Genomic DNA, 27,726 nt, shown 5'->3' on the forward strand with positions numbered 1-27,726 from the left:
TATAAAACAAACAGCTTTCAATTCCTGCAACATTTGGACAGGAAATTATTCTACAGACCAAAAATTATGCAAAGCAAAATCTTGTGCACAAAGCACTGAGAGACTTTTGCCCCTAAAAGCTAAATATAAAGTCAGAAAATGATCAGAAAATGAAGGCGCCGCTCACTTTAAAGATTTGACACGCGAGAACAAAATGATGTGCTTTTTCAACAGTGGACCTGAATTTTGGACACAATAGAGTTTTTCCCGTGGTCCCTGAGGCAGGCAGAGTGTTGCCGAAATATAAAGTCAGGGCAAAAGTTCCCACAGCACTAAATACACAACTACCATTGCATCTTGAGACCTCAAACCAAATTCTCTTTCTGCATTGTAAGAGTTGATTTGATAGAGAAATCAGTTTCTATCATGGCGAATTAAACATTATGGAGGATTTGAACTTTGAGGATGTTACAAACAATTTGACTCCTAGAAATGTTATCACTGCAAAAATTGATTCTTATCATAATGACCCCTGTCTAGAGCAGTGGATCTGCCACCCAGCCTGGTTTACAGGATATGCACAATGACTAGGCAAGGTATACATGGGATATTTGCAAAGATATCTCGTGCATATTCACTGTGGATATTCTGAATACCAGACTGGCCAGTTAGGTCTCACTAACCCATCATTTTATATATGATGTGAAAGGACGAGGCACAATAGAAATATTCATCATGAAAACTGAACATCGGAGTTATCCAGAAGAGGCAAGGAAAGCAGGTAGTATCCCTCCACTCACCTTCCCCATTAGAGCTCATGTTTTCATAGGAATCCCAGCGTATCAGTGGATCAGAGGTGTTGTAGTCAATCGTCACTCCATGGTCATTTTGAAGGTGTTCGGAATCTTTAAAGGAACAATAACACATCAATAACACATCAAAAGCAATGCAGAAGCCTAAAATACTTCTGTTCCTTTTTTACCTATTTCACATGCTAGATTCTCTCTCGCAAGTTACAGAGAATCTTATTCGGAAAGGACTTTTCCCCATTCTATACCTGTGGAAAAAATTCTTCACTGAATAAGATCCTTAGAGTTGCCGTCACCGAGCAAAGAACGAGAGAAATTCTTTTCAAATCGAGTCCACTGTATTTATCGCAACTTGCCAATCAAAGCTGTTTGTGGAAGTTAAGTAACATGAGTATTACAATGTTATTTACAACCAAGGAATTATAATGTGGTTACGAACGATTCAGTGATTCACAGAAGGCCTTGCAGAAAGAATTCAGGTGTGTCAGTTTCCAAATCATCAGCGAGGAATGTACAAAATGTGAATCCTCGTGAGACATACACAATTCAAGAATGTATTTTACATACTTTTTAAGGGTAGATATTCAAAAGTCATTCAGATGGATAACTCAAGTTACTTTACGTACGCTTCCAGGATTACTGGAAGCAGCTGGCATCATTGCAAACAGCAATCCCAGCACAGAGAAAAGGGCCGCTTTTGGAGGTAAGAGGTGGTTGGGAGGGTGAGAGCCAGGGGTGGGGGGGCTGGGGGGGGGGAAGCTGGTATATGTAATTTTTATTTATTTATTTATTTATTTATTTTTAGCAGGGAGGGGGGGAAGGCCCAGTTCAGCGGCAATGCTTTTTGGAACCTAACATTTACACATGCACCCCAGGTTTGGGGGACCACGGTGTGGGGAGGGGGGTTTATCCATTTGTTGCTGGGGGGGGGGGTGGACCTCGGGCTGGGAGGTCCGCAACTTTCTTTTTTTTTTTTTCCTTTAGATATGCTACTTACCTCTGAAGATATGCGGGTAAGTTGCACGTTATTTGGCCTCACGAGGCCGGATAACTTTAGGCCTAACTGGCCATATTCAATCAATGGCTGGTTAGGTTGAAGTTATCCGGCTATAAGCATCCGGCTACACGCAGCCAGATAGCTTAAAGTATATTCAGCGGGAAGTTTATACCACTGAATATACTGGACAAATTATCCAGCTCTCCTTAGTCAGATAACTTGTCCACTAAGCGGCCAAGTGAATATTGGCCCCATAATTAATACAAATGAATAATAAAAAGCTTAGGATGGTTCTCTCAATTATATTTCTAGGTGCCCCCAAAAGCAAATAATTGTAATATTCCATGCCCCTTGGGTATGTCAAGTTGCTGTTTAGCCTTTAATGAAAATCAGATGATTTCTATTGCATCTACACAAATAGACTGAATACAAACCACGGGAGAAGGCAGTGTTGTGCTTATAACATTAAACTACAGGACAAGAGATATTCTCTCTGCAAATGACCGAGCCCGATGCAATAAGGTTGTGCTCAGCAAACCACACAATTCTAACTACAGTTGTGTACATATTTTTCTGCACAAATTGTATGCCCAATGCGGCAAAGCTCTGTGCACAAAAAACGTGGGTGTAAACTGCGGCTATGCTTAGTGCCCTCGCATGGAAATCTCATGCAAGTGACGACATAGCCATAACTTCCCTCTCCCCCCCATCCAAATGCCTAGGTGCACTGGCTTAACTCAGGTTTTCTTAGCACTCGTCAGAGGTGGAGTAAAGTTTTCCAGTGCTAGTGTTGGTCTATAGTGGAAGCAAGAATTCTGGTCCCATTGCCTGTAGTCAGGATTTATGTGCAGAAAACATGATTTGCACATACTTATGTTTTCTATGCATAAATATGATTATGTGCACAAAAAACGTTTTCTGTGCTGAAAGCATTTCTGTGCACATAAGTTATATGCCGAGCCTTGGGTGCATTTTAAAATGGGCCCGGCCATGTACATAAACCTTGGTACACGCATAAGTGCCGGGCCTCTCCAAAGGCGCCAGCCGGGACAGCGCCATTCTACGCTGTCCCGGGGAAGCGCATGCCGGCAGTTGGCTGGCGCACGCAGATTACTTCTGCACCAGAGGAGCAGTAAGTAGTGAAACAAAAAAAAAAGGTTAAGTAGATAGGAGGGGGTTAGGGATCGGAGAGGAGAGGAGAGGGGAGGGGAGGGGAAGGGGGAGGAAGGTTAGGTAGGGGGTATGGAAATTCCCTCCCATTCCGCTCTTTAATTGGAGAGAACTCGGGGAGGCCTGATTGCGTCACTGCACATATTAATCGAAAATTCGCCGCCCTCCCCCCCCGGAAAGCACCACCCGCACACGGTCGTGCGTATTTTAAAATCCGCCACGTATATGTGCACGGATATTTTATTATATAACACGCGCGCGTTATAAAATAGCCACGTCTACATGCGTGTGCCGGGAACCACGTGGGCACCTTTGAAAATTGACCCCCTAAAAGGTGAATTTTAAGACCCGCGCGGGAGCACATATGCGAGTGTCTGCCAGCTCGTGCACATGGATGCGGCAATTTTATAATGTACACACGCATACGCGCAACCTGATATAAAATCAGCTATACGCGGGTACAATGTGCGCACGAGTTTATACTGATACATGCATGTGCGCGCAAATGCTGCCTTGATCGCACAAATGGGAGAGATTTTAGTAGATACATGCGCCAACGCAATTGGCTGTTTCCCCAGTTCGTTCCCATTAAAGAAGACTTTCTACACCCCCTAACTTGCCTCCCTTTTATCCTATTAGCCCCGACCCTTAAAACTCCGCTGACTAGCCTAGTTTCTTTTTGTTTCATGACTTACACACCGACTGCAGCAGAAGTAAAGTTACGCGGATAGGGACCCAGGCGTGCGTAAATACTTAAGTGCTGGTTTCATACCTATTTTCTGGAATACCCACACCCTGCCCCTTTAATGAAAACATTTTTTACTCACATACAGGGAGATAATCGCGTACCTGGGCGCCTTTTAAAATCCATGTGTCGCGCGCCAGGTTATTTCACGCAAGTATCTCCTGGCTTTGGCATGTGTAGGGCTTTTAAAATTCACCCGTAAATACTGTAAGCAGTAATCATGTTTTCTGCAAACAAAAGGCCTTTTCTACACACTAAATATGATTTCTGTGTTCCTAAATCTTGTTCGAGAATCCCCCACTACCTGGTTTAAAATGGGCAATCATCCTGTGCTGAGCACACATTTTAACGCGTGTTTGTGTGCATTTTTAACTCCTAATGCATTAGCATACCATTTGCCGATTTCATCAGGCGTTATATTTTCTTTTTAGTGCCTGCTGAATTTCAGTGCACAGTCTTAAGTCAGGGCATCTGGAGCAGCTCATTTACGATCTGATTCAGTAAACATTTTTCCAACAGTCACTTGGAGAAAAGACTTAGTGAATCGGCCTTTGGTGTCTCTCTCTCTCTCTACCTCCATTTACCAAATTCTAGCTGGGTGATAACAATACAATGGTTAGTTTCACCAGCACCCCTCTGTAGGTTATCACCATAGTGGGAGTGTAGACAGCAAACATTTGTGAATTTACCAACTTTTAAATATGCTTCTGAAGTACTTTCTCACCACACACACACACACACACAAACAGCTTTATTCACTGCTTATGTGCCAGTGGGTTTCAAGAGCTACACCACTATTACCAGAATACCGTAAAGCTCTGAAATTAACTCTCAGAGAATTCTCTCATTTCAGACAGACTAGCTACTCTTTAAAGATAACATTTACTTCACTCAGCAGTAAGAATAAAACAAAGGTTAGATCAAACAGGCAAAGTTAGGAAACTTATGTTTTCAGTGGGATTCATGGCAGTCTAAACAAGGGTGGTGAACAGAGCTGAACATAATCCTATATATATATATAGCAGTCTGCAGCAAAGTCTTAAGTCCACAAGCTGCAAGAAAAAACCACCAATACACATGCAAAAATAGAAACAAATTTTAAAAAACTATTCAGGAACACTTTAAATAACTGTTACCTATCTCTGTTTTCTATTTCGTGTTTCTCTGCTTATTATTTCACACAAATAAACCATAAAGGTTTAGTGATATTTTATTGTCGATTCTGCATTATGGTCTTATTTTTAAACAGGTTTGATGCAATCATCTGCTTTTTGAGATTTTATTTTTATTGATTATATTTCTTTTTATTGTATTTTACTATTTTTATTATTTGATATTTACTATTTTTATGATGTTTACTATTACATTGTTATTTATATCTATTTGCTGTATTCTGCCCTGAGCATCAGGAAGGTGCGAGTTGGAAACTAGAAAAATAATACCTTAGACCAGGGGTGGCCAACTCCAGTCCTCAAAATCCAGACACAGGCCAGGTTTTCATGAGATCCATCATGAATATGTATGATATATATTTACACACATTCAAAACAATGCATGTAAATCTTTCATATGCACATTTATGAAGGTTAACCTGAAAACCTTGCCTGTGTTTGGGTCTCGAGGATCAGAAATAGCCACTCCTGTCTTACACAATAACAACCTTTCCATTCTTCATAGCCCATGGAAACAAACAATGAGGGTCCTACTTTCAAAGGGATTCTTACTACCGACAGCATAAGGTTTCTAATTTACAAAAAAATAAAAGGAATTAAAGCTTACAAGCACAGGAGTATTTAGTTGAACTGGTTTTCCACAAAGATTATTTTCAGCTGTTAAGTAACTGATTTGCAGAATGGCAGCACAACTGTTAAAACCCTTTAAAACAAGCTAGCTTGAAAAAACCTTCCATTATTTACTGCTGGAAAAGAGAACTGACAAAGCTCAGCAGGATTACAAACTGTAATATCTGTATTCTTTTTTCTATTTCCTCTACTATTACAGTAACCACCAAAATTTTCAAAACATCTGCAAAGAAAGGAACAGCATTCATTTAAAAATGAGTATTCAATATTTTCATTCAATTAACTCTTGTAAATCCCATTCTTCCCTTGCCAGGTTCCAAAATTCAATTAGGATAATGATTTTTTTTTTTAAACTTCATACTCACAGACTTTAGCTATATGTGGGCTACTAAAATATTGCCCATGTTCACTGAGCCTGGTTTAATTAATGAATAGTTCCACACCATAAATGAGTGCTAAGATAGAGTTTGTACAGTCCCAAAAAACTCAGAACAATTTAAATGTCCAAAAGTAATATTTATTCAAAACGGCAACTCCACTGTATAAATAAGATCATGCTTTAAGCAAGGAGGTCCCCCGACACGGACCCGTGTTTCGCCAGGGGCTGCATCGGGGGGGACACACACAATATTTTGGAATAATCTGTAATTAAAAGAATAAAACAGGACTGTAACAACATGTAGCTGCCAATGTCACCAAGAATTTCAACGAACTATTCACTTACCAAATTGCAGGTCATATACACGTAACAGGGAGCGCGTTTGATAATCATTCAACATGGGGTTTTAAACATGTAAAAGGCGCCAAAAATCCTTCACAGACCCATCAGCTGTGGTGAACCACCCACCAATCCGAGCCAGGTATTGCTATCCAATGAGCTGTCAGATGAAGTGAACCACCCACCAATCAGAGCCAGGTATTGCTGTCCAATGAGCTGTCAGATAAAGTGTACCCATTCAATCTCTTTATTGAGACCTGCGGGGGTAACAGTATTGAGTCGATAAATCCAACGTTGTTCACATCGAATCAAGTGAGCATCAAAATCTCCTCCTCTAGGAAGGGGATCGTTCCGAATAGTAGGTACAAATGACAAACCCCTAGACAGAGCCCTGAGCTCTGGTTTCGTTACATTGACGACGTGCTGTTGATCTGGTTAGGAACTGAGATCCAATTTTTCATGTTTTTTGATTGGTTGAATAGTTGCAACCCACATCTCCAGTTTAGTTTTAATCTACATCATTTCCAGATTCCTTTCTTAGACATGCTAATTAAAATTCACAATGGCACTTTCACGACGTCAATATACAGGAAAGAAACTGATCGCAATACGATTTTGCAATTTGACAGCTGTCACCCGAGACTTCTTAAGACTAACATCCCTACAGGTCAGTTCCTCCGGCTGCGTAGGCTGTGCTCTTCAAGAGTTGAATACATGAATAAAGCTAAGGAGATGGTGCTCCGGTTTCAACAGAGGGGGTACCCTTTGAAGATTTTGAAAAGAGCATATAAGAGAGCATTATTTGTCAACAGGGATTTATTATTTTTACCCTCACATACTGATTCGGAAACATCTATAAATTGTATTTTACCTTTCTCACCAGCCAGTCACAATATTGCTTCAATTGTTCGGAAACATTGGTTTGCTTTATCGTTTTCACAACTCTTTCAGAGCTCATTGCGGTTTACGTACCGGAGGGGCAGAAATTTAAGAGATATTCTAACTCACTCTGATTTTTCTCACAACAGATTGACACACACACGGGGCGTTCATGCTCCATGTGGAAATTGCTCAGTTTGCAGACATACTGCCAATATGTCTGATTTTACGGACCCCACCTCTGGTAGAGTTTTTACTCTGTTTGACCGTACTGACTGTAGTTCTACTGGTGTAATCTATGTCATTCGTTGTCCCTGTAATAAACTTTACATCGGCAAGACCAACAGACAAATCCGCACTCGCATCATAGAACATCGATCTAACATCAAACAGTCGCGGCTCTTAGCTCCCTTGGTCGATCACTGGGTAGCCCTGTCTCATTCAATTTCTGATATTTTCTTTTTTGTCTTGGAAGTGCTATCTCCCCTTCCTAGAGGAGGAGATTTTGATGCTCACTTGATTCGATGTGAACAACGTTGGATTTATCGACTCAATACTGTTACCCCCGCAGGTCTCAATAAAGAGATTGAATGGGTACACTTTATCTGACAGCTCATTGGACAGCAATACCTGGCTCTGATTGGTGGGTGGTTCACTTCATCTGACAGCTCATTGGATAGCAATACCTGGCTCGGATTGGTGGGTGGTTCACCACAGCTGATGGGTCTGTGAAGGATTTTTGGCGCCTTTTACATGTTTAAAACCCCATGTTGAATGATTATCAAACGCGCTCCCTGTTACGTGAATATGACCTGCAATTTGGTAAGTGAATAGTTCGTTGAAATTCTTGGTGACATTGGCAGCTACATGTTGTTACAGTCCTGTTTTATTCTTTTAATTACAGATTATTCCAAAATATTGTGTGTGTCCCCCCCGATCAGCCCCTGGCGAAACACGGGTCCGTGTCGGGGGACCTCCTTGCTTAAAGCATGATCTTATTTATACAGTGGAGTTGCCGTTTTGAATAAATATTACTTTTGGACATTTAAATTGTTCTGAGTTTTTTGGGACTGTACAAACTCTATCTTAGCACTCATTTTTGGTGTGGAACTATACATAGAGTGCTTTGGTGTGCTTGGTGATTTATGGACTTACATTAATTAATGAATAGCCATTTATGAACCTAAAACTTGGTATTATGCAAGCAAATGGCTTTGAAAATCACTCTCAATGATAAACTTCTAAATTATTTTAGATATGAAATGCTCACCTTGAATTTTTTCTGGACTGGCTGAAAAAATCAATTCAATTTTCACATAACTGGGGAAACGACCATCTGAAATTCCAATGAGACACACCATTTAACTTTACTTCCCAGAAAACAGCAGCCAAGGCTCATGAAAATAAGAATCTTACAATGGAATGAATATAACTTATGCTTACTCTATCAACTCTATTCACAAACAAGATTTTCACTTTCACCAAGAGACATACACACAATGACAAGTTTAAACCACAGCTTGGTTTGCATCCCAGTTCTGAAAGTCACCAGCGCCATGAATACAAAACTAAATACTTTTCTGGAAGTAGTTCAGAAGTCTTATTTTCTGAATTCCCAAGTCAGTACAAAAGGGATAGCAAAACCTGCTGCCCTGGATAAGTGACAATGGAAAAGCAGGCACCCTGGACCATGTATAAGCAGAGACACACAAAATACCTTTATTGGCACTGTCCAAATCCTCTTTGCCAAACACCAGGCTGTGGCCGTGCACTGCACCTGTGTGGAACTGCAAGCGAAAAACAACATCCCGGGTTGCCGAGCGGTACTTTTTATGGTAACACTTCAGCTGTAGGTCAAAAAAAAGAAGAAAATGTATTTTAAAAAGGTATTAAAAATTGTATTAATATCTAAGCTCTTTTGTTACTTGGAAATGGTTAACATCTAGTATGGGTCCCACAGTCACTGACATGACCAATGCTTTAGCCACGTACAATAAAGCTGATCCTAGATGTGAAACAGGGCATGTGATCTCAGAAGCTAAGCAGGATTAACCCTGGCTGGTACCTGGAGGGGAACCACCAGAGAAGACCACATGCTGTGTAGTATTCTGTCAAAGAAAGGTCAACGCACTATGGTTAGGATTTAGGATCACCTAACACTCCGAAAAAAGATAGGAACAACAAACAAATGCTATGGTGTGGTAACTACATAATTCGCTCACTATAAGAATAGTTTGTCTTTTTTTTTTTTTTAATTTAGTTCACAGACAGCAGGACATACACAACAAAATTATATTGGGCAGTGAGGGGAAGAACTGCAAGACATAAAACTCTTACTGCTGGAGGTGGTCAGAGTAGCACAGGCTTTTCTCTCAAGCACTGAAGGATGGGGCAGGGCTCATGCGACACCTCCACACAGCACGACATTGCTTACTCCAAAAAAAAAAAAAAAAACAACTGCTGCGGTTTCCAGCCCAACCTCGTCAGCGGAGAATGCAGGGCACTAAAATCCCCACAATTCTTCGAAGAAAAGCTGGAAAAATCCGAAATGGACCTTGCTCAGGTTGACTGGTTTCTTCCGCACACAGCAGTGTCCCTTATTTAACTTCCCCAGCAATACAATGAAATCTTGTGTCTACCCTGGTTTTATTTTCTGTGCCTAGCAGTTTCCTCTGACTCATCTGGGCTTCACACTCAGTCAGAACTTGAGCTGGGAACAAGCATCATGAGTCTTCATTCACAACTACCAAAGGGTTTTTCGTTCTCTGTTTTATTTCTCCTCCCAGCTCACTTAAGCCATTGTCACAATGGCTGTACTCTGCTGGGGATGAGCGGGCTTCTTCCAAGACTTTGCAGTCATAGGCCCTAAATCCAGCCACTAGATAACCCTCCCTCCAGGGGCCCATGAACACCACCTCCCTGGCATCCTCAGCCCTGGCCAGTCCAAGAGCTGATCCAGGAAGCCAACACAGGTCCTCCACATAGCAGCATGCAGCACTGCCACTGAGCTGGCTCCTTTAAACCAATTTCAAGCACATTCCGTTATGAAGATTAAAATGGTTACCAAACGCAAGCTCAAAATCAGCTTTAGCACTATCGAGCCACCAAATGAGCAAAGAATGTTTTGTTGTACATTCAGTCTAACACTGCTAGCTCTAGGGATGTGTGTAGATCGCTTTAAGAGAAGCTTCCCAACAGAACCTGCAAAAGATTCCTCAGATTCATCACAGTATGAGAAGCTCTTTTTTTTTCTCTCTCTCTCTCTCTTTTTCTAAGTTACATTTGTGGCAAAATCTTCTTTGGATCTACAAGAAATCTGAAATTATTTCAGAATACATAGACTGGGTTTCTACAATTTGATGGATTTACTCCAGATTCCATCAGATTAGCTGGGGGGAAAAAAAAAAAAAAGCAAAATGATTCTAACTCATGCCCCCAGAGGATTTGGAGAAAATCCCAAATTTTCGTCAAACACAAACAAGAGTAAAATAAGTCTGCTGTTGAGTTTTCTGTCAAATGGCTTGCACATCCTTAGCCAGCCCCTATCTGTAGTTGGCGACCAAGGATATTTTATCTAAGATCACACGCTTATTGGTCTATCAGCATCCCCTGCAGCAGCTCCTTCTTCCCTCTCTGGACAAGCCTCAACTCTACAATAAACCTGGATTATCATTTATGATTATAATCATTTGTACAGAGCACACCAGATTATGCAGCAATGCACAGGATTCTCAAATTTTGCCTACCCCCCCCCCCCCCCCCTACTCAATACAGGAGACCTCAACACTTTTCAAAATAAAGAGATGTGTTCTACACTTTCAAGGCTTGGCATGCTCAGAGAAAAAAAAAATTATCTGTATACCCTGCTCAGCAGCACGCCATTTCTCTGATGAAGTACCTGCTTCTTCAGCAGCTCCATGATGAACTGTAGCTGAAGGGCAGCTTGGAGCGTGGGACCTAGAGGAAGCCCCCTTCCACTAATTAAATTAATGAAATTAGAATAAAGCGTACTTAGTTATTGATTCGTTTAATTTATAATCTGCACTGTCAGCGCTCGGGGCCAGAGCACAATAAGATAGAAACATACAACTATATGAGCATCCTAGGGGAACGAGGAAGAAAAATAAATAAATAAAAACCACGAAAATGAATAGAGAAAGAGAAAACACAAATAGTGTGATGGTTATAGGCCCTAATAACCAACCCCAGTTAGATTCAGGGGGCTGCTATCCAGCACTCTCCTTCTGCTATCTTTGACACATAACAAGAGACCATGTCGTCAGCATGGAGGAGTAGTTTAGTGGTTACAGTGACATGGTATATACAGGGGTTGAAATCCTACTGCTGCCTTGGGACAAGCCACGTCACCCTCTATTGCTTCAGATACAAACTTAGGGCCTGATGTACCAAGGCTTTTCTCCCATTCTGTGTCTAGTAAATGAGGCCCTTAAGATTGTGAGCCCTCCGGAGACAGGGAAATACCTTACTGGACCTGAATGTAATCTGCTTTGAAGTGGCTGACCAGTCACAAAAGAAGGCACACACATTTAAAAAATAGTTTTCAAGTATTTACGTCACTGCTAATATAAACCGGTTAGCAGTGTGAGGCAGGCTCTGCTTTACTTCCCTGCCCCTCCCCCAACCATTCCTTGATTTAACTTTCTGTTTCCAGACCCTCTATTTTAAGATTTGATCTGTGACACTAGCTTCTGGCTGCTTCCCAACCACAGTTAGCGCAGAATACTACAGGAAACATATTTTCCTGCCCTCTTTTCCCCCTTAGCTCGGGGACTGATATGTCTGAGCAACCTGTGGTACTTCATTTCATCAAAACCTTGCACTCCACTATTCTCCAACCTCGCACACTTACATAAGAGTCCTAGGTTTCTGGCCCAATGGGATCAAACAACAGCTCTCTTCAGAGTAGTTTTAGCAAGGAAAAATGTCAATTACAAATAATCCATTAAACATTCTGAAAGCTGTATGCTCTCCACTCAAATATCAGAACAGTTTCCTCATATTCAATTCACAGGCCAAGGCAGTTTTTTTTTTTTGCTAAGGGGTTCCTGGAAGGAAGATTTATTTTCATGGGCATTCCTCTTCTACTGGGATTTTTATAATGTTTAGATTTTATACCGAGTCTGGAATTGGCAGTAGTGGAAAAGGACATGGATCAAAATATGCTAAGTGGGCTAAAATCTATTCTTGAATATGAAAAAAAGTTATTTCATATAAGGTAAGCAAAGATCCTTCTTGCAAACATTTATTGGAGATAAATATATATTCCCTCCTCATACTTTTCATTCAATAGCTATCCTGATGGAAGTACAAAACCTCTTTGTTTTGAGTCTCAGTTTTTTATAATAGAAACTCCATTATGTACAACATAGATACGCACAGTAACAAATATAGATACATAATAGATGCTAGAAGAACCAGTTGGCCCAACTATTCTGCAGTTTCTCCTGCCCATATGGCTAAGTCTGGTCATCACCCTCTCTTTCTTTTTACCACCATCTTCTGTACTTAACCACCTGCAAGTCGTCATTCCTTATCTTTTATTGCCATCAGCTTCCCCTCCCGCCAATCCCACAATTAGAACTGAAAACTTATCAAAACCCTACTAAGTGTCCAAACAGATAGAAATGGATACCTTCCCCGGGTATCTTGAAGCAGCCATACCATTGGTTCCATGCAAGTCAGCTTAGTCATTTTCCCTTTTGGTCCTTTACTATTCTATACCTAAACCAAAGTCTCTTTTCTCATTTCTTTACTTTCATCCCTTGCCTTCCCCCTTACCAGCTCTGTCTCTTAGGGCTATGCAACAAAGAGCATTTTCACTTCCATTTCCTGTTTCATTTGGTTTGGATCAAAAGCTCATTCCTTTCATTTGGGTCATTCGTTTCCATTAAAGTCAATGGGAGAAGCAATGCATCCAATATTTTTCCTATCTTTGGGTTTCTCCATGTAAGTTTTAGAACATTTTTGAGCAGACATGAGCAACAGAGGCAACAGCACCCCAAGACACCAAGAGAGGGGCAAAAATGCACCAACAATGGCATCAACACCTCAAGGCATAAAACTGAGGGATAAGGCAGCAAATTCAGTGGTATCAACCTCCCCCCCAGCCACTCTGAGCATACAGCAAGGGTTAAGGCAGCAAGCACAATGGCATCAATACTCCATGGCATAGAGTGAGGAGAATGCAGCAAGTAATTATAAAAAATACTGTAAGGGAAAGTAGGCTTACCCTACATAGGGGGATAGTAGTGATGCTGTTAAAACTAGTGCACATTACTTTATTTTAAAAAGTAATAGGATTTTAACAAGACCTGGAGCACTGACTTTTTTTTCACCTACATTTTAAGATCAGGTATTTTTTTTGCGCTTCTTCTACTAGATATGCTGAAATCTGTTTAACTTCTTCTAAGTCAAGTGGTTACTGAGAAGACCCATGCCCTGCTTGGCTTGTTAAACAATATGGGGACTCAATTGTTAAGATTTTGAGATTATTAATGCTTCTTTGATGGCAGTGATTTTACTGTATAACTATAAAAGGCTGTTTGCCCTATTTTGAAAAATATCCAATCTGGAATCTGCTGATTCAGCGAAAACACACCAATATCTAATCTGCCTTTTGCAGTTCAACAATTAATAACTATTATAGAGGAGTGGAATTAATTATTGCTAATTATCTCAACTTACATACTCCACAGGAAACAATCAAGGAATGAATTCACTGGTATCTTTCTTAGATCTAACATCTACTTTTGAAACCAACCACCATGATATTTTGGTGTTTCTCATGCCCCTTGGTGTTGAGGACTCTATTATCCAGTGGTTTACTTCTTTTCTGACAAAGAGAACCCAAGGGAGTAAAATCAGGATCTGAAACATCAGAGCCAATGGTGCTTAAATGGGATGTTCTGCAGGGACACACTCACGTCTTTTGTGTAATTTCTATATGCAATCAAGTGATGAACTGGTGAAAAAGGCAGGTTTTGAATGCTTGAGCTATGTAGATAATATACAGGTACATGTAAGGGCTAGGTCCTGATTGAGATATGCAATTCAGTAAATTAATTAGATGTTTGATGAAGATCAGAATCTGGCATAGTCAGAAGAAACTTCTTTTGAATACTTAAAAGACCGAGATGCTATGGGTAAAGAGCACGTGTCTTTTGCTTGTGAGGGCTAATGTAGAGGGGGTTGTTGTGGACACCATCTCCAGGAATGGCACAGAATAGCAAAGCTGGAAATAGGTGTGGGTGGTCCGGTGAGGCAGGAACAAGGAACACATGCAGGCTGGGTTGGAGCTCAGGAATGATGTGCAGGCTGAGCTGAAGCTCTGGAGCAAAGTGTAGGCTGGACTGAAGTTCAGGAACAGAGTGAAACTGTGTGGAGGTGAGGGTGAATATAGGAACACTGGAACAGAGTGCAGGTAAGCGTGGAACTGAAACACTGGAACTGAGTGCAGGTAAGCGTGGAACTGGAACTATGGCAAGACTGACTAAACAAGACAGGACAAAACTGGACAGAACACACAGATAACATGGAACACAGAGCCTGAAGGCAACAGTATAAGAAGGCCTTAAGGAACAAGGCAACCAGAGGCCCAGAAACAGAGAAGAGACCTAGGAAGTCTCAAACTAGGCCAGGGGTAAGGATATAGGGAGAGGCCTAGAATCAGAAGAGACCTATGGAGACTAGGCCAGAGGTCAGGCAGAGCTAAAGGCCATGAGACCACAGGAAATACACAGGATCAGAAGGCCCGCAGTCCACAGAGCAAAACAGGATCAACTGGGAATCGAAGGCCCAAGTCCATGGGAGCAAGAAGGCAGAACAGAGATCAGAAGGCCCGGAGGCCACAGGTCAGAATAAGGAAAGGCCTGGGAACTCCACAAGGCATGGGTGGCTAGAGCAGGGAGCCAAGGACTTGATGCTGAAGTGCAGAGGCATGGAAGAGACAGGACTAAATAGGACAGGAACAAAGATGTGCCCAAGAGGTAGAGAGAGGCGACAAAACATTTTCCAGATATATCAGAGAAAGAAGGGAGGCCCGAAGTGATATAGTGAAATTGAAAAGTAACAAGGAGCACTGTGTGGAGAGAGATGAAGAAATGTTGGAAATATTAAACAAATACTTTGGTTTGGTGTTCATTAAAGATGACCCTGAAGAAGGACCACTGCTTGTTGACAAGACCGTAGAAGGAGATGGCTTAGATGAAACTCTGTTAACAGAAGAGAATAAATTGGCTGCTGTAATCCATTGGATGTCTTGATTACTGCAATTCCCTTTACAAGGATTTGCATAAAAAGCAATTAAATCATTACCCACTGGCCCACATTTTGATGAAGCTGAAATGACGAGATCATATCACACTTGTTCTGATGAATTATTCAGGTTGGGATATGTTACAATGGTATGTCGTCCGTGGAGAACTTTATGTAATCTTCATTACGCCCCTTTTGGTCATACCTGCTGATTCAGATCTTAAGTATGTGGAGGTGGAAAAGAGAGCGTGCTCATGTTATGGTCCTGATTTGTGGAATTCAGCTGCTAGACAATTAGGATTAAACAGATTTAGTATTCAGGTAAAACTGCAAAGATTTGTGGTTTGCAAAGCCTTTTTAAGTCAGTGTTTCAGCCCTTTCCTGGAGGCACACCTAGCCAGTCAGGCTTTCAGGATTGCTACAATAAATATACATAAAATAGATTTGCATGTCCTGGGTCTCCAGTCTAACCCATGCTTATTCATTATGGATATCTTGAAAACCGAACTGGTGTGGCAAGGCTGCCAAAGGATTCCATCCCTGCAATTGTGAAAGGAGAGCTGGAGCTGCAAGACCAGGACTGGCGCAACCAGGTGTGCATGCATGCTTAGGGAGGTGATGGCCCGGTGGCAGCAGGAGAGGCTGAGGCTGCCGGCACCCTCTCCTTCTTCGTCCGCCAGCTGGTTAGGCTCCGCCGGTGGACTGCAACCTCACCTACTGCCATATAGCCCATCCATCTTCCTGCTTGGGAGGAGGAGGGAGCAGAAGCTTTGCAGTATATGGCATTATTTATCAATAAGAATACAACTAGTAGGTCTCAGACCTGCATGCCTACAGCCCACCCATGTTGACCTTGTGCCTCGGCCTCATGGCACCACCTCCAGGGTGGATGCCATGAGGCCGAGGACTTGGAGATAATCTCGAGCTGTGGGTCGGCTGGCGCTCAGCAAGACCTGCAGATGAGTCCGGAGTTTTGACTTTCTCGCTCTGTGTGGCTCTAAGATTGCATGCTGAGCAGAGGCTTAGAGCGTTCGTGCCTGATTCTGGGGGTGCCAGCTCTGCAGAAGCATAGGCCTTCTTACGCTCCATTTGCCTCAAATGCGGTGTCGTCCTACAATGAGCGCCTAACACAGGCGCGTAACAGCCTGCGCCTATGAACGGGCACCTTATAAACGTGCGCCTTATGAACAGTGCGCCTATGTACGGGCGTCTTATATAAACGTGTGCCTATAGCGGGCGTCTTATAAACAGTGCGCCTATAGCGGGCGTCTTAGCATATGTGCGTGTATCCTAGTAGCGTGCGCCAAAAACGTGCGCTAACAATGTGAGCCTATCGCGTGCGCTAACAATGTGCGCCTATCGCGTGCGCTAACAACGTGCGCCTATCACATGAGCTCACAACGTGCGTTCAGCAAGCAAAAAGCGCTTAATTAGAAAAGAGAAGTAGGCAGGCAAAAAATGGCGACCTCCCAGGCGGGCGGCCTCGTAGGCAGGCCCAGTTAATCCACACTTCCTCGGAGACCAAGTAAAGATGTACGCCTTACCTTGTCTTCGGCGCTTTCCGGCTGCGACCCGGGCAGTCTCCGGCTGCGGGGGGGAAAGGGGATACCTTCACCGCCGCGCTTAACGAAGTGCACCCGCTGCCTCTAGGCCGCGCCCGAACCGCTCGGGGGCCAAGTCCACGCCAGGACCGAGGCTGCCTCTAGGCCGCGCCCGAACCGCTCGAGGGCCAAGCCGTGCCCAAGCCCTTCTCACTCGGGGGCTGGGTCCCTGCCGCGAACCGGCCACCGGACCGAGGCTCCTACCTCCGAGGGACCACGGAAGTCAGCTCGGGAAACTCAACTGGGTGAGTGACTGCCTGGTATCACCACAGGAGTGCGGGGCTCGTCTTCAATAGATTTCTTCTAAGAATTTAGTCGATAGAATTTGGAAAACACGCTCAGCGAGCGTGGGTAGCTCCAAACTGCTTTGGAGATGGAAATTACTGAATTGCTTCACTTCCTGCGGGGGTATATGTACCCGTGCTGACGTCAGATCCGTCTCCAACTGCTAGCACGAGCACACTATACCCACTTGTTTTGAGTCCATCTGCTACACGCTAGGAAACTCATTTTAGGTCTAAAATGACTAGACGAGGGGTCTGGGTAAACTGGGAGGAGTGCAGGCTGAAGAACCAGAGGGGTCTGGATCACCTGGAGAGAGACTGGGAAAACTGGTGGACTAATTGATGAAACTGGCTTTTTCCTTCACACACACACGTTTTAAAATCTGCTTAGCTGCGCGTGCTAAAGCTGGCAAATTGCTAAGGAAGATACACGAATAACGCTTGCTCGTGTAACCGCTTAAAATTTGGAGCACACATCACGCGCTAGGTATATTTTAAATAGTATACATGCACTTGCGCAGACAATTTAAAATTCCTGCGTATGTGTGCTCGCGGGTTTGCTTTACAGTTACCACCCCCGTAATAAGTATTTCATCATATTTTTTGAGCCTCCCTCCCTCCAACTTTATTTCATGATTCTTTGTACTTGAGTTTTTATATGGAAAGTGTTATCTTCTTGTGTTTTGGTGAAGCCTCCTGGATAACTGAATGTTTCTATCACATCCCCCCAGTATGTCTTCTTAACTCCAGAAAGTACATTTTGAATAGAGCTTGATTGCTGGCCCTGTGACATGGTTAACTCTCCTCTGAAATGAGACCATCTTCTCTATGTCCTTACACTAGACTGGCCTCTAAAACTGAACCCAGTACTCGAGTTGGGGGTCTCACCAGTGCTCCACGAGCTTGTCATGCACAACTCAGCCCCATCATGGGTAGTGTGATAAGTAGTCCACACAGCATTTTCATTATTTAGAAAGACAGAAACACCATTCACAGAGCAGATTTGCCCTTTTGTGCCGGGCATTATTTTTATGATTGGTAAACTGCATTAAAACTAATTGTGTAAGGTGCAATGATCAGACTATTCAAGCTTCAAAAGCTAAAAGAACTCTTAAGAAATGAACAGGAGCTGAAGACTTTCCAAACTTTTTGTCAGTTTTCTTTGGAAATAAATACGTTTTTCATAAGCCAAGATATATAGAGAGAAACCATTTAACAGCACAGATATTTTCAGAAACAAACTTTATGTTGCCAATATATTCTTAGTATCAAAAAAAAATTTAAGACTTCCTCTAGACGCGATTCCCTGCAGACTTTGCTTTTCCCATTTTACGGTGCTCTATCTGAAAATCTGTCAAGCAGCAAAATACCCAACAGTCTTGAAACTGCCAAGCTGTAAAACAGTAATGCTATAAGAGGGAAAAGGCATAAATCTACTGAACTGTGAAATGGGTCTTTCCCCTGCAGCCGTTGTCCAGTGACAACATTCTGTCATTTATTCAGCCGAAGAATTTACGTGCATGTGCTCGGCAGGGGAAAGCGGCTATTCCTTCTTCTGATTTACAATTCTGCTTGTGATAGTTGAAAAAGTATGCTGGGGGGAGCTGGGTCAGTGTGTATAACTCTTGCTGGTACGTTCTTTACCCTCATGTAACACACTGTTGAGAATGAGCAGGACGTGTCTGCTATGAGAGTACTGGTGTTGCACACTCAAGACTATTGCACTTGGGTTTCAAAACATCTTCCTATGTAATAGTTTTATTATATTGGTGTAATACAATGAAGTAGTAGAACACTCAAGACTACACAAAATCCTGTATTTTGGGACTACCTTGGTGCTTATTTATATTGTAACTACTCAAGTAAAAGTCCTAATATTGTATTACTGAAAGGATAAATCTATCTTTATATCCACAATGTACTTTTACATCAAACCTAATACTGGCAACAAATAAATGGTATCTATAATTGCATTATTTAAGTGCTGCATAGGGACAGTAACTTTGAAAGCAGCGCACGGGCACATATGTGCGCACATTCGTCAGCCCATGCCCAGAGATTCGACCATTTTATAACATAAGCGCGAATATGTGTGATGTTATAAAGTTATCTGAATGTGTGCACAAGCGCACAATTTTATGTGGATGCATGCCTGTGCGTGGAAATGCCGCTTCTACCATCTAAGTGGGATTTCAAAAGGCACACGCTTCAATGCCATTTTCCCAGTCCATTCCCAGTTCACCCAATTAAGGGATAGTACTTCCAAATCCCCCCTAGTTTAATAGCCTTTCTTCCCCGTTAGCCCCGACCTTTAAAACCCTGCTGATTTTTTTGGTTTTACAACTTACACGTCACCCATAGCAGAAGTAAAGTTGCGCAAGCCAGGGGACCCAGGCACATGCCAGTGCGCATTAGTATTTGTGTGTAAATTTTAGGTAAAAACCACGGAACGCCCATGCCCTGCTCCCATCCCTTTTTGGAAACGTTTTACATGTGCACGCAGCGGCATGTACGCACGTATCCAGGCAGCTTTTATAATCTGCTTGGCGTGCGCTGGCCGAACTTATTTGCGTAACCCCTAATTGTGGCACGCGTCAGGCTTTTAAAATTCACCTGTATGATTTTAAATGTTATTTATTCTGATGTTACACTCAGCTTGCGTACTTTGCTAAATGGAAAGGCGTGTAAAAAATAAATGTGACTGATTGATAGATCTGACCTGTTTCTGGGCAGCAATGGCTATGAAAATCATTCCTCTAGTGGATTATGTAATCAGCGTGATAGAGTGGAAATTAACTAAAGCACTCTGGATCATGTACTTCAGAATGCTTTAGTTAATTTCCACTCACCACTGGACAGAAGAAAGTGACATTGTTCAAAAAAAAAAGTTTAATAGGGAAGACATCACAAATATATATTTTTTTCCATTGGCTAGCCACACAGATATGCAGTTATTCTTTCATTTCCCATACTGAGCTACTCTGACTATCTTTCATAAGCCAGGGGCCAGTCAACCAGTTTAAAAGATTCTACTTATTTTTATCTTATTTATGCATCTTATATACTGTCGCTCCAAAAGAAGATCACAACGGTTTACAAAAGCGACATTCATATTATAGGTCAACACAGCATCTAAAACATGTTAACTAGAGGGCCAGGATAGTCATTAGTGATACATAATTTCCATTTCAATAGTCTTCATATACTGGTCAGAGCCACACCAAAAACCCAGATAAATGATTCTTCAAAATCAATGCAGAAGACAAGAGAAAGAGAGAGAGGGAGAAAGAGAAAGTGATGCCTGTCTTCTTTTGCTTCTCCACTGAGGGTAACAGATTTTTGATGGGTAAATCTTGGAAATGTGTTCCTGTTGTCCTAATAGCAAGTGAATTTAACCGGTAGTTAATAAGTCTGGCTGAGTCTCCCCCAAGTAAAACCGAAGAAAATTAGTTTCAAAATATGCAGTTTTCATACATCCAATAAGCACTTTCTCTACAGTTTCTTACCACAAAATACTAGCAAGCCAATGCAAACTATGAAGACTGGCAGATATCTCCCTTGAAGAAAAAAGGAAAATACATACTGAAGAAAGTATTTCAACCAATCAAATTCGGTGTATGTCAGCATATAAATTCTCTCTGTGGAAGTCATGACAGTTCTATGCTGGGTCAGACCAAGGTCCATCGAACCAAGCATCCTGTCTTTGATAATGGCCAGTTTGGGTCATGAGTACCTGGCAGATCCCCAGTACTTGGTCTATTACTTGTACCATACTCCCATAGATAAGCGCTGCTTTCCCAAGTCTGCCTGGCTAACTGGACTTTTCCTTCAGGAATTTGTCCAATTCTCTTTTAAACACCACTATATTAGTTGCCTTGACTACATCCTCCAGCAACAGATTCCGACTGAGTAAGTCCGCTTGTATGTTGTCCTTCCCGGCGATGTGGGAAGCTGCCAGCATTGCAAGATATTGCTCCACCCAAATCATAAGTAGCTCTGCCTTGTCGGCTACAGCTGGACTTCTGGTGCCTCCTTGACGGTTGATATAGGCCACAGTCGTAGCATTGTCAGACAGGACTCGAACCACCTGTTGGCGTAAGTGTGGAAGAAAGTGTTACAAGGCCAAGCAAACCGCTCTGGTCTCCAGGCGATTGATCGATCATCCAGACTCCTCTGGGGACCAACTACCCTGTACTGAAAGATACCGGCAGACAGCTCCCCAGCCTGAGAGGCTGGCATCCGTAGTCACCACTGTCCAGCTCGGGACTTCCAGATCCACTCCTTGAGACAGGTTGTGCAGGCAAAGCCACCATCCAAGACTGGACTTGGCATAATCAGTGAGTGGTAGAGGGAATTGTAAATTCTCCAACTTGGGATCCCACCGGGAAAGTAATGCTCGTTGTAACGGTCTCATATGAGCAAATGCCCAAAGAACCACTTCCAGTATGGATGCCATGAAACCTAGAATTTGAAGGTAGTCCCAGGCTTTGGGCATTGGAAGAACCAACAAGCGATGAACTTGCCCCATCGGTTTGTTCCTTCAGCCCGTCGGAAGAAAAACTTTCCCGACCGCAGTGTCGAACCTGCCTCCCAGAAGTTCTAATGTCTGAGAGGGAACAAGGTTGCTATTGGTCTGATTGATTACCCAGCCAAGGGATTCCAAGAGAGTGGTCACCTTGCGGATCGCTTCCACACAGCAATCCCTTGACTTGGCCCTGATGAGCCAATTGTCCAGGTAGGGATGAATGAGTAGGCCTCGTCTCCGGAGGGACGCTGCCACAACCACCATGACCTTGATGAATGTACGGGATGCAGTCGCGAGACCAAAAGGCAGAGCGCAGAATTGGTAATGCATTCCCAGGACCATAAAGCGAAGGAACTTTTGATGGTCTTCACAGAGGGAATGTGCAAGTATGCCTCCATCAGATCCAGAGAGGCCAGGAATTCTCTCTTGCGTACCGCCATGATGACTGAACACAGAGACTTCATGTGAAAGTTTGGCACCTTGAGAGACTTGTTTACCTTCTTGAGGTCCAAAATTGGCCGGAAGGACCCCTCTTTTCTTTGGAACTACCAAGTAAATGGAGAACCTTCCTTTCCTCCAGTGTTCTGGGGAGACCAGTTTTACCGCTCCCAGAGCCAGGAGACGTCTGAGAGCCTGACGAACAATCTGCCATTTGACTTGTGGACCACATGGAGATATTAAGTAGAAGTCTCTGAGAAGCCGAGAAAATTCCAAAGTGTAGCCTCGTTCTATCATGCTTAACACCCACTGATCAGAAGTAATTCTGGCCCATGCCTCCTAAAACCGGGACAGGTGACCCCCCTACCCAAGGGATTGAGGGATGGGCCGGCCCCATCTCATTGTGGAGTCTTGGAGGTGAGAGAGGAGGAAGAACCACCCTCTCGGGAGGTTCTGTGCCCCCGAAAGGACGAGGACCAGGCTTGGTTCCTAGCCAACGGCTGCCGCTGTCCGGCCGCTTGCTGCCTGTTCTGCTGAAACCTCCGCTGCCCCTGAAAACGAGAGCGGGACGACGGAAACCCTCTGGAGGGTTTCGGTCTATCCTCTGGCAACTTGTGAACTTTGTTCTCCCCCAGGGACTTTATCAACTACTCCAAATCATCCCCGAATAAAAAACCACCTTTAAATGGAATAGCACCAAGCTGAGCCTTGGATGAAACATCCGCTGACCAGTTGAGAAGCCACAAAAGCCACCTTGCTGACACTGCCGATGATATGGTGAGAGAGGACGTGCAGAGCAGGTCATACAGTGCATCCGCCCCATATGCTACCGTAGCTTCCAAATGGTGCGCCTGCTCTGACTCACCCGGAGGAAGATCTTCTCTGGATGTCAGCAATTGCTGTACCCAGCAAAGGCTCGCACGCAGCATATAACTGCTACACACCGCTGCCCGGATAACCAGTACTGCGTTTAAGCAGTACTTGCAGCTTGCGGTCCTGAAGATCCTTGAGAGCCGCTAAGCCTACGACCAGAATAGTGGTTCGCTTGACAACAGTCGAAACTGAAGTGTCTACCTTAGGGGACCGCAGGAGCTCCAGAAACTCATCCAATAATGAATACAGTTTATCCATGGCTCGCCCAACTCGCAAACTGGCATCCAGATCATCCCACTACCTGGTCATCAGATGCTAAAGCATGGGATGGAAAAAAAAAGCCCAGGTTGGCGTTCGCAATCCCGCCAGGACTGGATCCACCGTGCCCTGTGGCGGAGCATGTGGGGGAAAGTTCCACTCCAAGCTCAGAAAGCACAGCTGGAATGAGGGGATCCAATTCCTCTCTCTGGAACAGATGGACCACCTTAGGGTCATCTCCATCCAAGGTGGACTGTTTCCCCTGGTCATCATCCAATTCCCCCCCCCCCCTCCCCACCGGGGAGGGGGGGAAGGAGAGACCCCTGCATCTGCAGCCGCAGTGCTCGGGACTCCCGGAGCGGCTGAGCCTCCCGAAGCCACAACGCCTTTTAACGTCACGATCCGCAGAGATGCGGGCACATCCGTGCGCTTGGCTATCTTGGGGGATGGTCCCTGCGCATGTCTCATTGGCAAAGCACGACCTTGCGGAGACCGGGAAGCCAAAAATGCTTTATGCATAAGGAGGACAAAACGCAAAGAAAAGAATCAGAATCAACATCTTATCCTCCTGGAACAACAGGATCCTCATGTAAAGAATCCTGGTCCTGATCTAACGTATCCTCAGAACTGGCAGGGACAGGTGACAGTGCTGGGGAAAGCTCCCCCTCCCCCATAGCCCTTGCCTGAACTGCAGCAAAGGTGTTTAAGATGGCTGCCGTCCCTGCACTGAAGGGGAAAGGATCAGCCTGAAGCTCACTCGGAGCAGACCATTTTTGAGCCCCTCAAGGCTTGCCTGATGCTGCAGAACCTGAAAAAGAACTGCCTTCCCCACCAGGTAGGCAGCGGGAGCAAATACCGGCCCTAGAAAGCTGCGCGGACGATTCTCCACATGCCACACACAAAGATGGCCGCAGCATCGTGGGTGGGTGGGGGGAAATGGCCCAAAACACATGAAAAATGTGGCAAAATTCGTCAAAAATGCAGAGATTCTGATGGGGAGGGGTCCTAGATTGCAGCAGACCAAAAGAAGATTTTTCAAAATTTTTTGATTTTTTTTTTTTTTAAATGCTCAGAAACACCAAGGGTTAAGAGAGGGACTGAACCACCATTAATTTCTTCCCCCGTCCTTACCTGGCTGGAGCCTCACGGGGTTACCAACCCCAGCTCCAATAACCTGCTACCAGAGAGGATGACCCGCAGGATCTAACAACCCTCTGGGAGGATTGGGAAAACTTCCCTTCCTCTTTTTTTTTTTTTTTTTTTTTTTTAACTTGCTTGATTCACAACTTATAGCTAGTTCACTTTTGGTTAATTTTAAGAAATAGCCTAAACCCCAGAAACAGGGCAAAACTGCAGGGTTTGTACTACCTCCATCTGCTGGAGACAGAGAAATACTAAAGGATGCAGGAGGCACACTAGGTTAAGTGAGGGTGCCTTTCAAGTTTTTCTCTGTCTCCACCTGCTGGAAGGGAGGCATAACCCATGGGCTGGACTGATCCAGGTACATACAGGGAACAATTCATTTACCATATATACTCGTAAGTTGAGAAATGTATGCCAAAAAATAATGGCTCAACTGATACACGCATACTATACCAATGGCACAGGTAGCCCCCACCTTCCAGATTCCCCCCCCCCCCCAAGACTCATACAGGGGGTCCAGCAGAGGGCCTGGGAATGATCTCCCGCTCCCGGGCCTTCAGTTGCCAGTAATCAAAATGGTACCGGTGGCCCTTTGCCCTTACCATGTGACAGGAGGCTACCGGTGCCATTGGCTGGCCCCTATCACATAGTAGGGTACCATCAAGCTAGGGCGAGAGAACATTGCAGAAATAGTCTTTGTGTGACTTTCCTCATTCCAAATGATGTCACATCTTCACCGAGGTGTACTGTGCTGTCTGTACGACTCACTCTGCATGTAAAACTGGCCCCTAAACCACCACCAACACCTCACGCCTTTAGCTGACCCTCCTGCAGTGATATAAATAGTTGATACTGTGAAGGCCTCCCCAGAGGCGCTCTCTCTCTCTCTCTCTCAACTCCACTCCTCTCCAAGGCCAGAAATGGCCGAAATGCAATTTAGAATAGTTATTGCAAATTGCATTACGGCCATTTCGGGCATATCATACAGCTTAACGCCAGGAAAAAAAGTGTAGTTATTTCCGTCATTAAAACCGTGCAGTAGCATGTATTTTCCTATTGCATGATGCGATATTACCCCTCATTTTAATTAATCCCACCCAAACCCCTCCCCAATCCCGCCCCTTCAAAAAATTTACATTCGCATCTTGTGGTAACTTGACTATTGCATGTATTACGGTGTTAATACATTAACACATTATCGTGTGCCTTAATGCCAAATTATTCAGGAAAAACAGAAAGGCACAGACACACAGTAAGTAGAACTTTACAATAGATTAGTCTATGAACTCTACACCACAACAAACATAACTATAATACTATGTGTGATAAAACTACCCGTGTAAGTACCTTTGGTACAACTGGTCATGAAATACTTCGCAAAATGTCTATGTCTAATGATATATTGTAACCGAACCTTTAACGGCACCTGTTAGAATGTACTATAGTACGCTTTTACCCTCATTAAATATGTGCCTACATGTAAACCGTTGCGATGGTATTTAACTTAGCAACGGTATAGAAAAGTTTATAAATAAATAAATAAATAAATAAATAATGCATTTTAATGAATGACCCTATTAGTTTGCCGGTATACTTTGAAGATACCTCCCTCTGAACCATGCGCTGCTGACTGTTGGCTTCCCCATGGACTAGTTTAAAAGCTGTTCTATCTCCTTTTCAAAAGTTAGTGCCAGCAACTGGTTAAGGTCTTAGACTATTTTATACTGATTAGTAATTTAAGATTCATTTTAGAAAATAAAACACGTATCCAGCCTTTTCCATCTCTGGGTTTATTTTCTAGCCTTGTCACTCTTTTCTCTCTCTCTCTGTGTTTCAGATCTGCCTCCTCCCTTTTTCTTCTCTATGTATGGTCTCTCCTCTTTGTCATTGCCTCTAGTCTTTCCTCTTTAGCAGTGCGTTCATCACTCCTTTCTGCCTCTCCTCTCCCCGTTTATGTTCCCTGAACATTACTAGGATTTCTGTCATTTTCCTTCAAAATCTAAAAAGTCAACATTTAACTTTGCAAGATGAGAGCATACCCAACATCTTGAATAGATAGCCGTGCATACCAACCATACCATGCTTATAAGCCCCCTCTATGGGCTTTTAAGCACTTCTCTACAGAGAGCTCGGGGGAACGGCAGTATTATTTCAGATATCTGGAGGAGGTTGGAGAGTTTCTCTAAGTTAGAATTTTTTGGCCTACGTAGAGGCCTGGGCTCTACCCTGCCTTAAACTTTTGAGTCAGGTCAGGGACTCCACTCCTGCAACCTATTCCATAGGTGCAGGGTGTTGGCTCGGGATATTTTTGAGGATTTTTACCTTTTTGCTGTAGGAGGACTGTGAGACCCTGAGATGTGGCTTGGGATAGCCTCTTTTCAGGAGGCCCTGGGTAGGAAAGACCAGCCTCACTGTACCCTGCCCAGGAAACAGAGGTATGGTGGTCGCCCACGGCAGCATCCTCTGGAGTTTGTCCCAAGTTGGAGAAATATTGATTTTTGTTTCTGGCCAAGGAGGAGATTTTTGCCCCTTTTCCTGCCTGGGACGAGGTACATCTGGAGCTGTCTGCTCCCACAGGGATCCCTCCCATCTGGGATCTGGAGACAAGAAAGAGATACAAGGGCAAATACCTACAAACTGTGAATAAGACTAAGTTTAATAGCCTGGAGGACTCCCATCTGGAGTTTTCATCCTCCTGGGGAGAGAGAGAGGGTTAGACTCTCTGTGCAGTGACTGTTTTGCCACCAAGGAATTAAGGGATCCCACTCATCCACGCCCTGGAGGGTGACAGCCCCCTTTGCCTGGTATGAAAGACCTGTGCACAGATTGAGGGAAGAGAAAGGCCACTCTGGTACTGAGGACTCTTAATTGTGCCATTTGCCAAGCATAATTCTCCATCAGTAAAGACTTTGATTGTTGCAACCAACCACACCGTCTCCAGTGTTTTATTTGGCAATACGGACCACAGTGAGCAGAAGGAAAAGAGTACCCATCTCCCAGGGACACCCAGCACTCTGGGCCTTGAAAGGATGACCCATCCCCCCACGCAACCCAGGATCATGATCCTGGGGGAAGGAGACTGTGATTTAAAAGCTAGCCTGGAGACCAAAATGGCCGCCGGATAGTGAACAGCGGCAGATCGAGCTCCGGTGGCGTCTTTTCTTTTTTTGATTCAAGATTGCCTTGAAAGTTTTCATTTCTTAGTGTGTGGTATCAAAATGCCACACACTA

General features: G+C 43.7%; 1 protein-coding gene across 2 annotated transcripts in view; it reads right to left on the minus strand.

Annotated features, from left to right (window-relative positions):
* Window positions 1-27,726, minus strand: part of TNS3 (tensin 3) — a 592,547-nt gene that overhangs the window by 316,873 nt on the left and 247,948 nt on the right. For both annotated transcript variants that reach the window (XM_029589689.1, XM_029589690.1), the window contains exons 14-16: window positions 8,817-8,946; window positions 8,370-8,435; window positions 780-884 (exon numbers count right to left, since the gene is read on the minus strand). In XM_029589689.1, coding sequence (XP_029445549.1) covers window positions 780-884; window positions 8,370-8,435; window positions 8,817-8,946 — 301 coding nt within the window. The remainder of the gene's footprint in view (window positions 1-779; window positions 885-8,369; window positions 8,436-8,816; window positions 8,947-27,726) is intronic.

Source organism: Rhinatrema bivittatum, chromosome 2 (assembly GCF_901001135.1).
Source record: "Rhinatrema bivittatum chromosome 2, aRhiBiv1.1, whole genome shotgun sequence".
In the NCBI taxonomy this organism is placed as follows: domain Eukaryota; kingdom Metazoa; phylum Chordata; class Amphibia; order Gymnophiona; family Rhinatrematidae; genus Rhinatrema; species Rhinatrema bivittatum.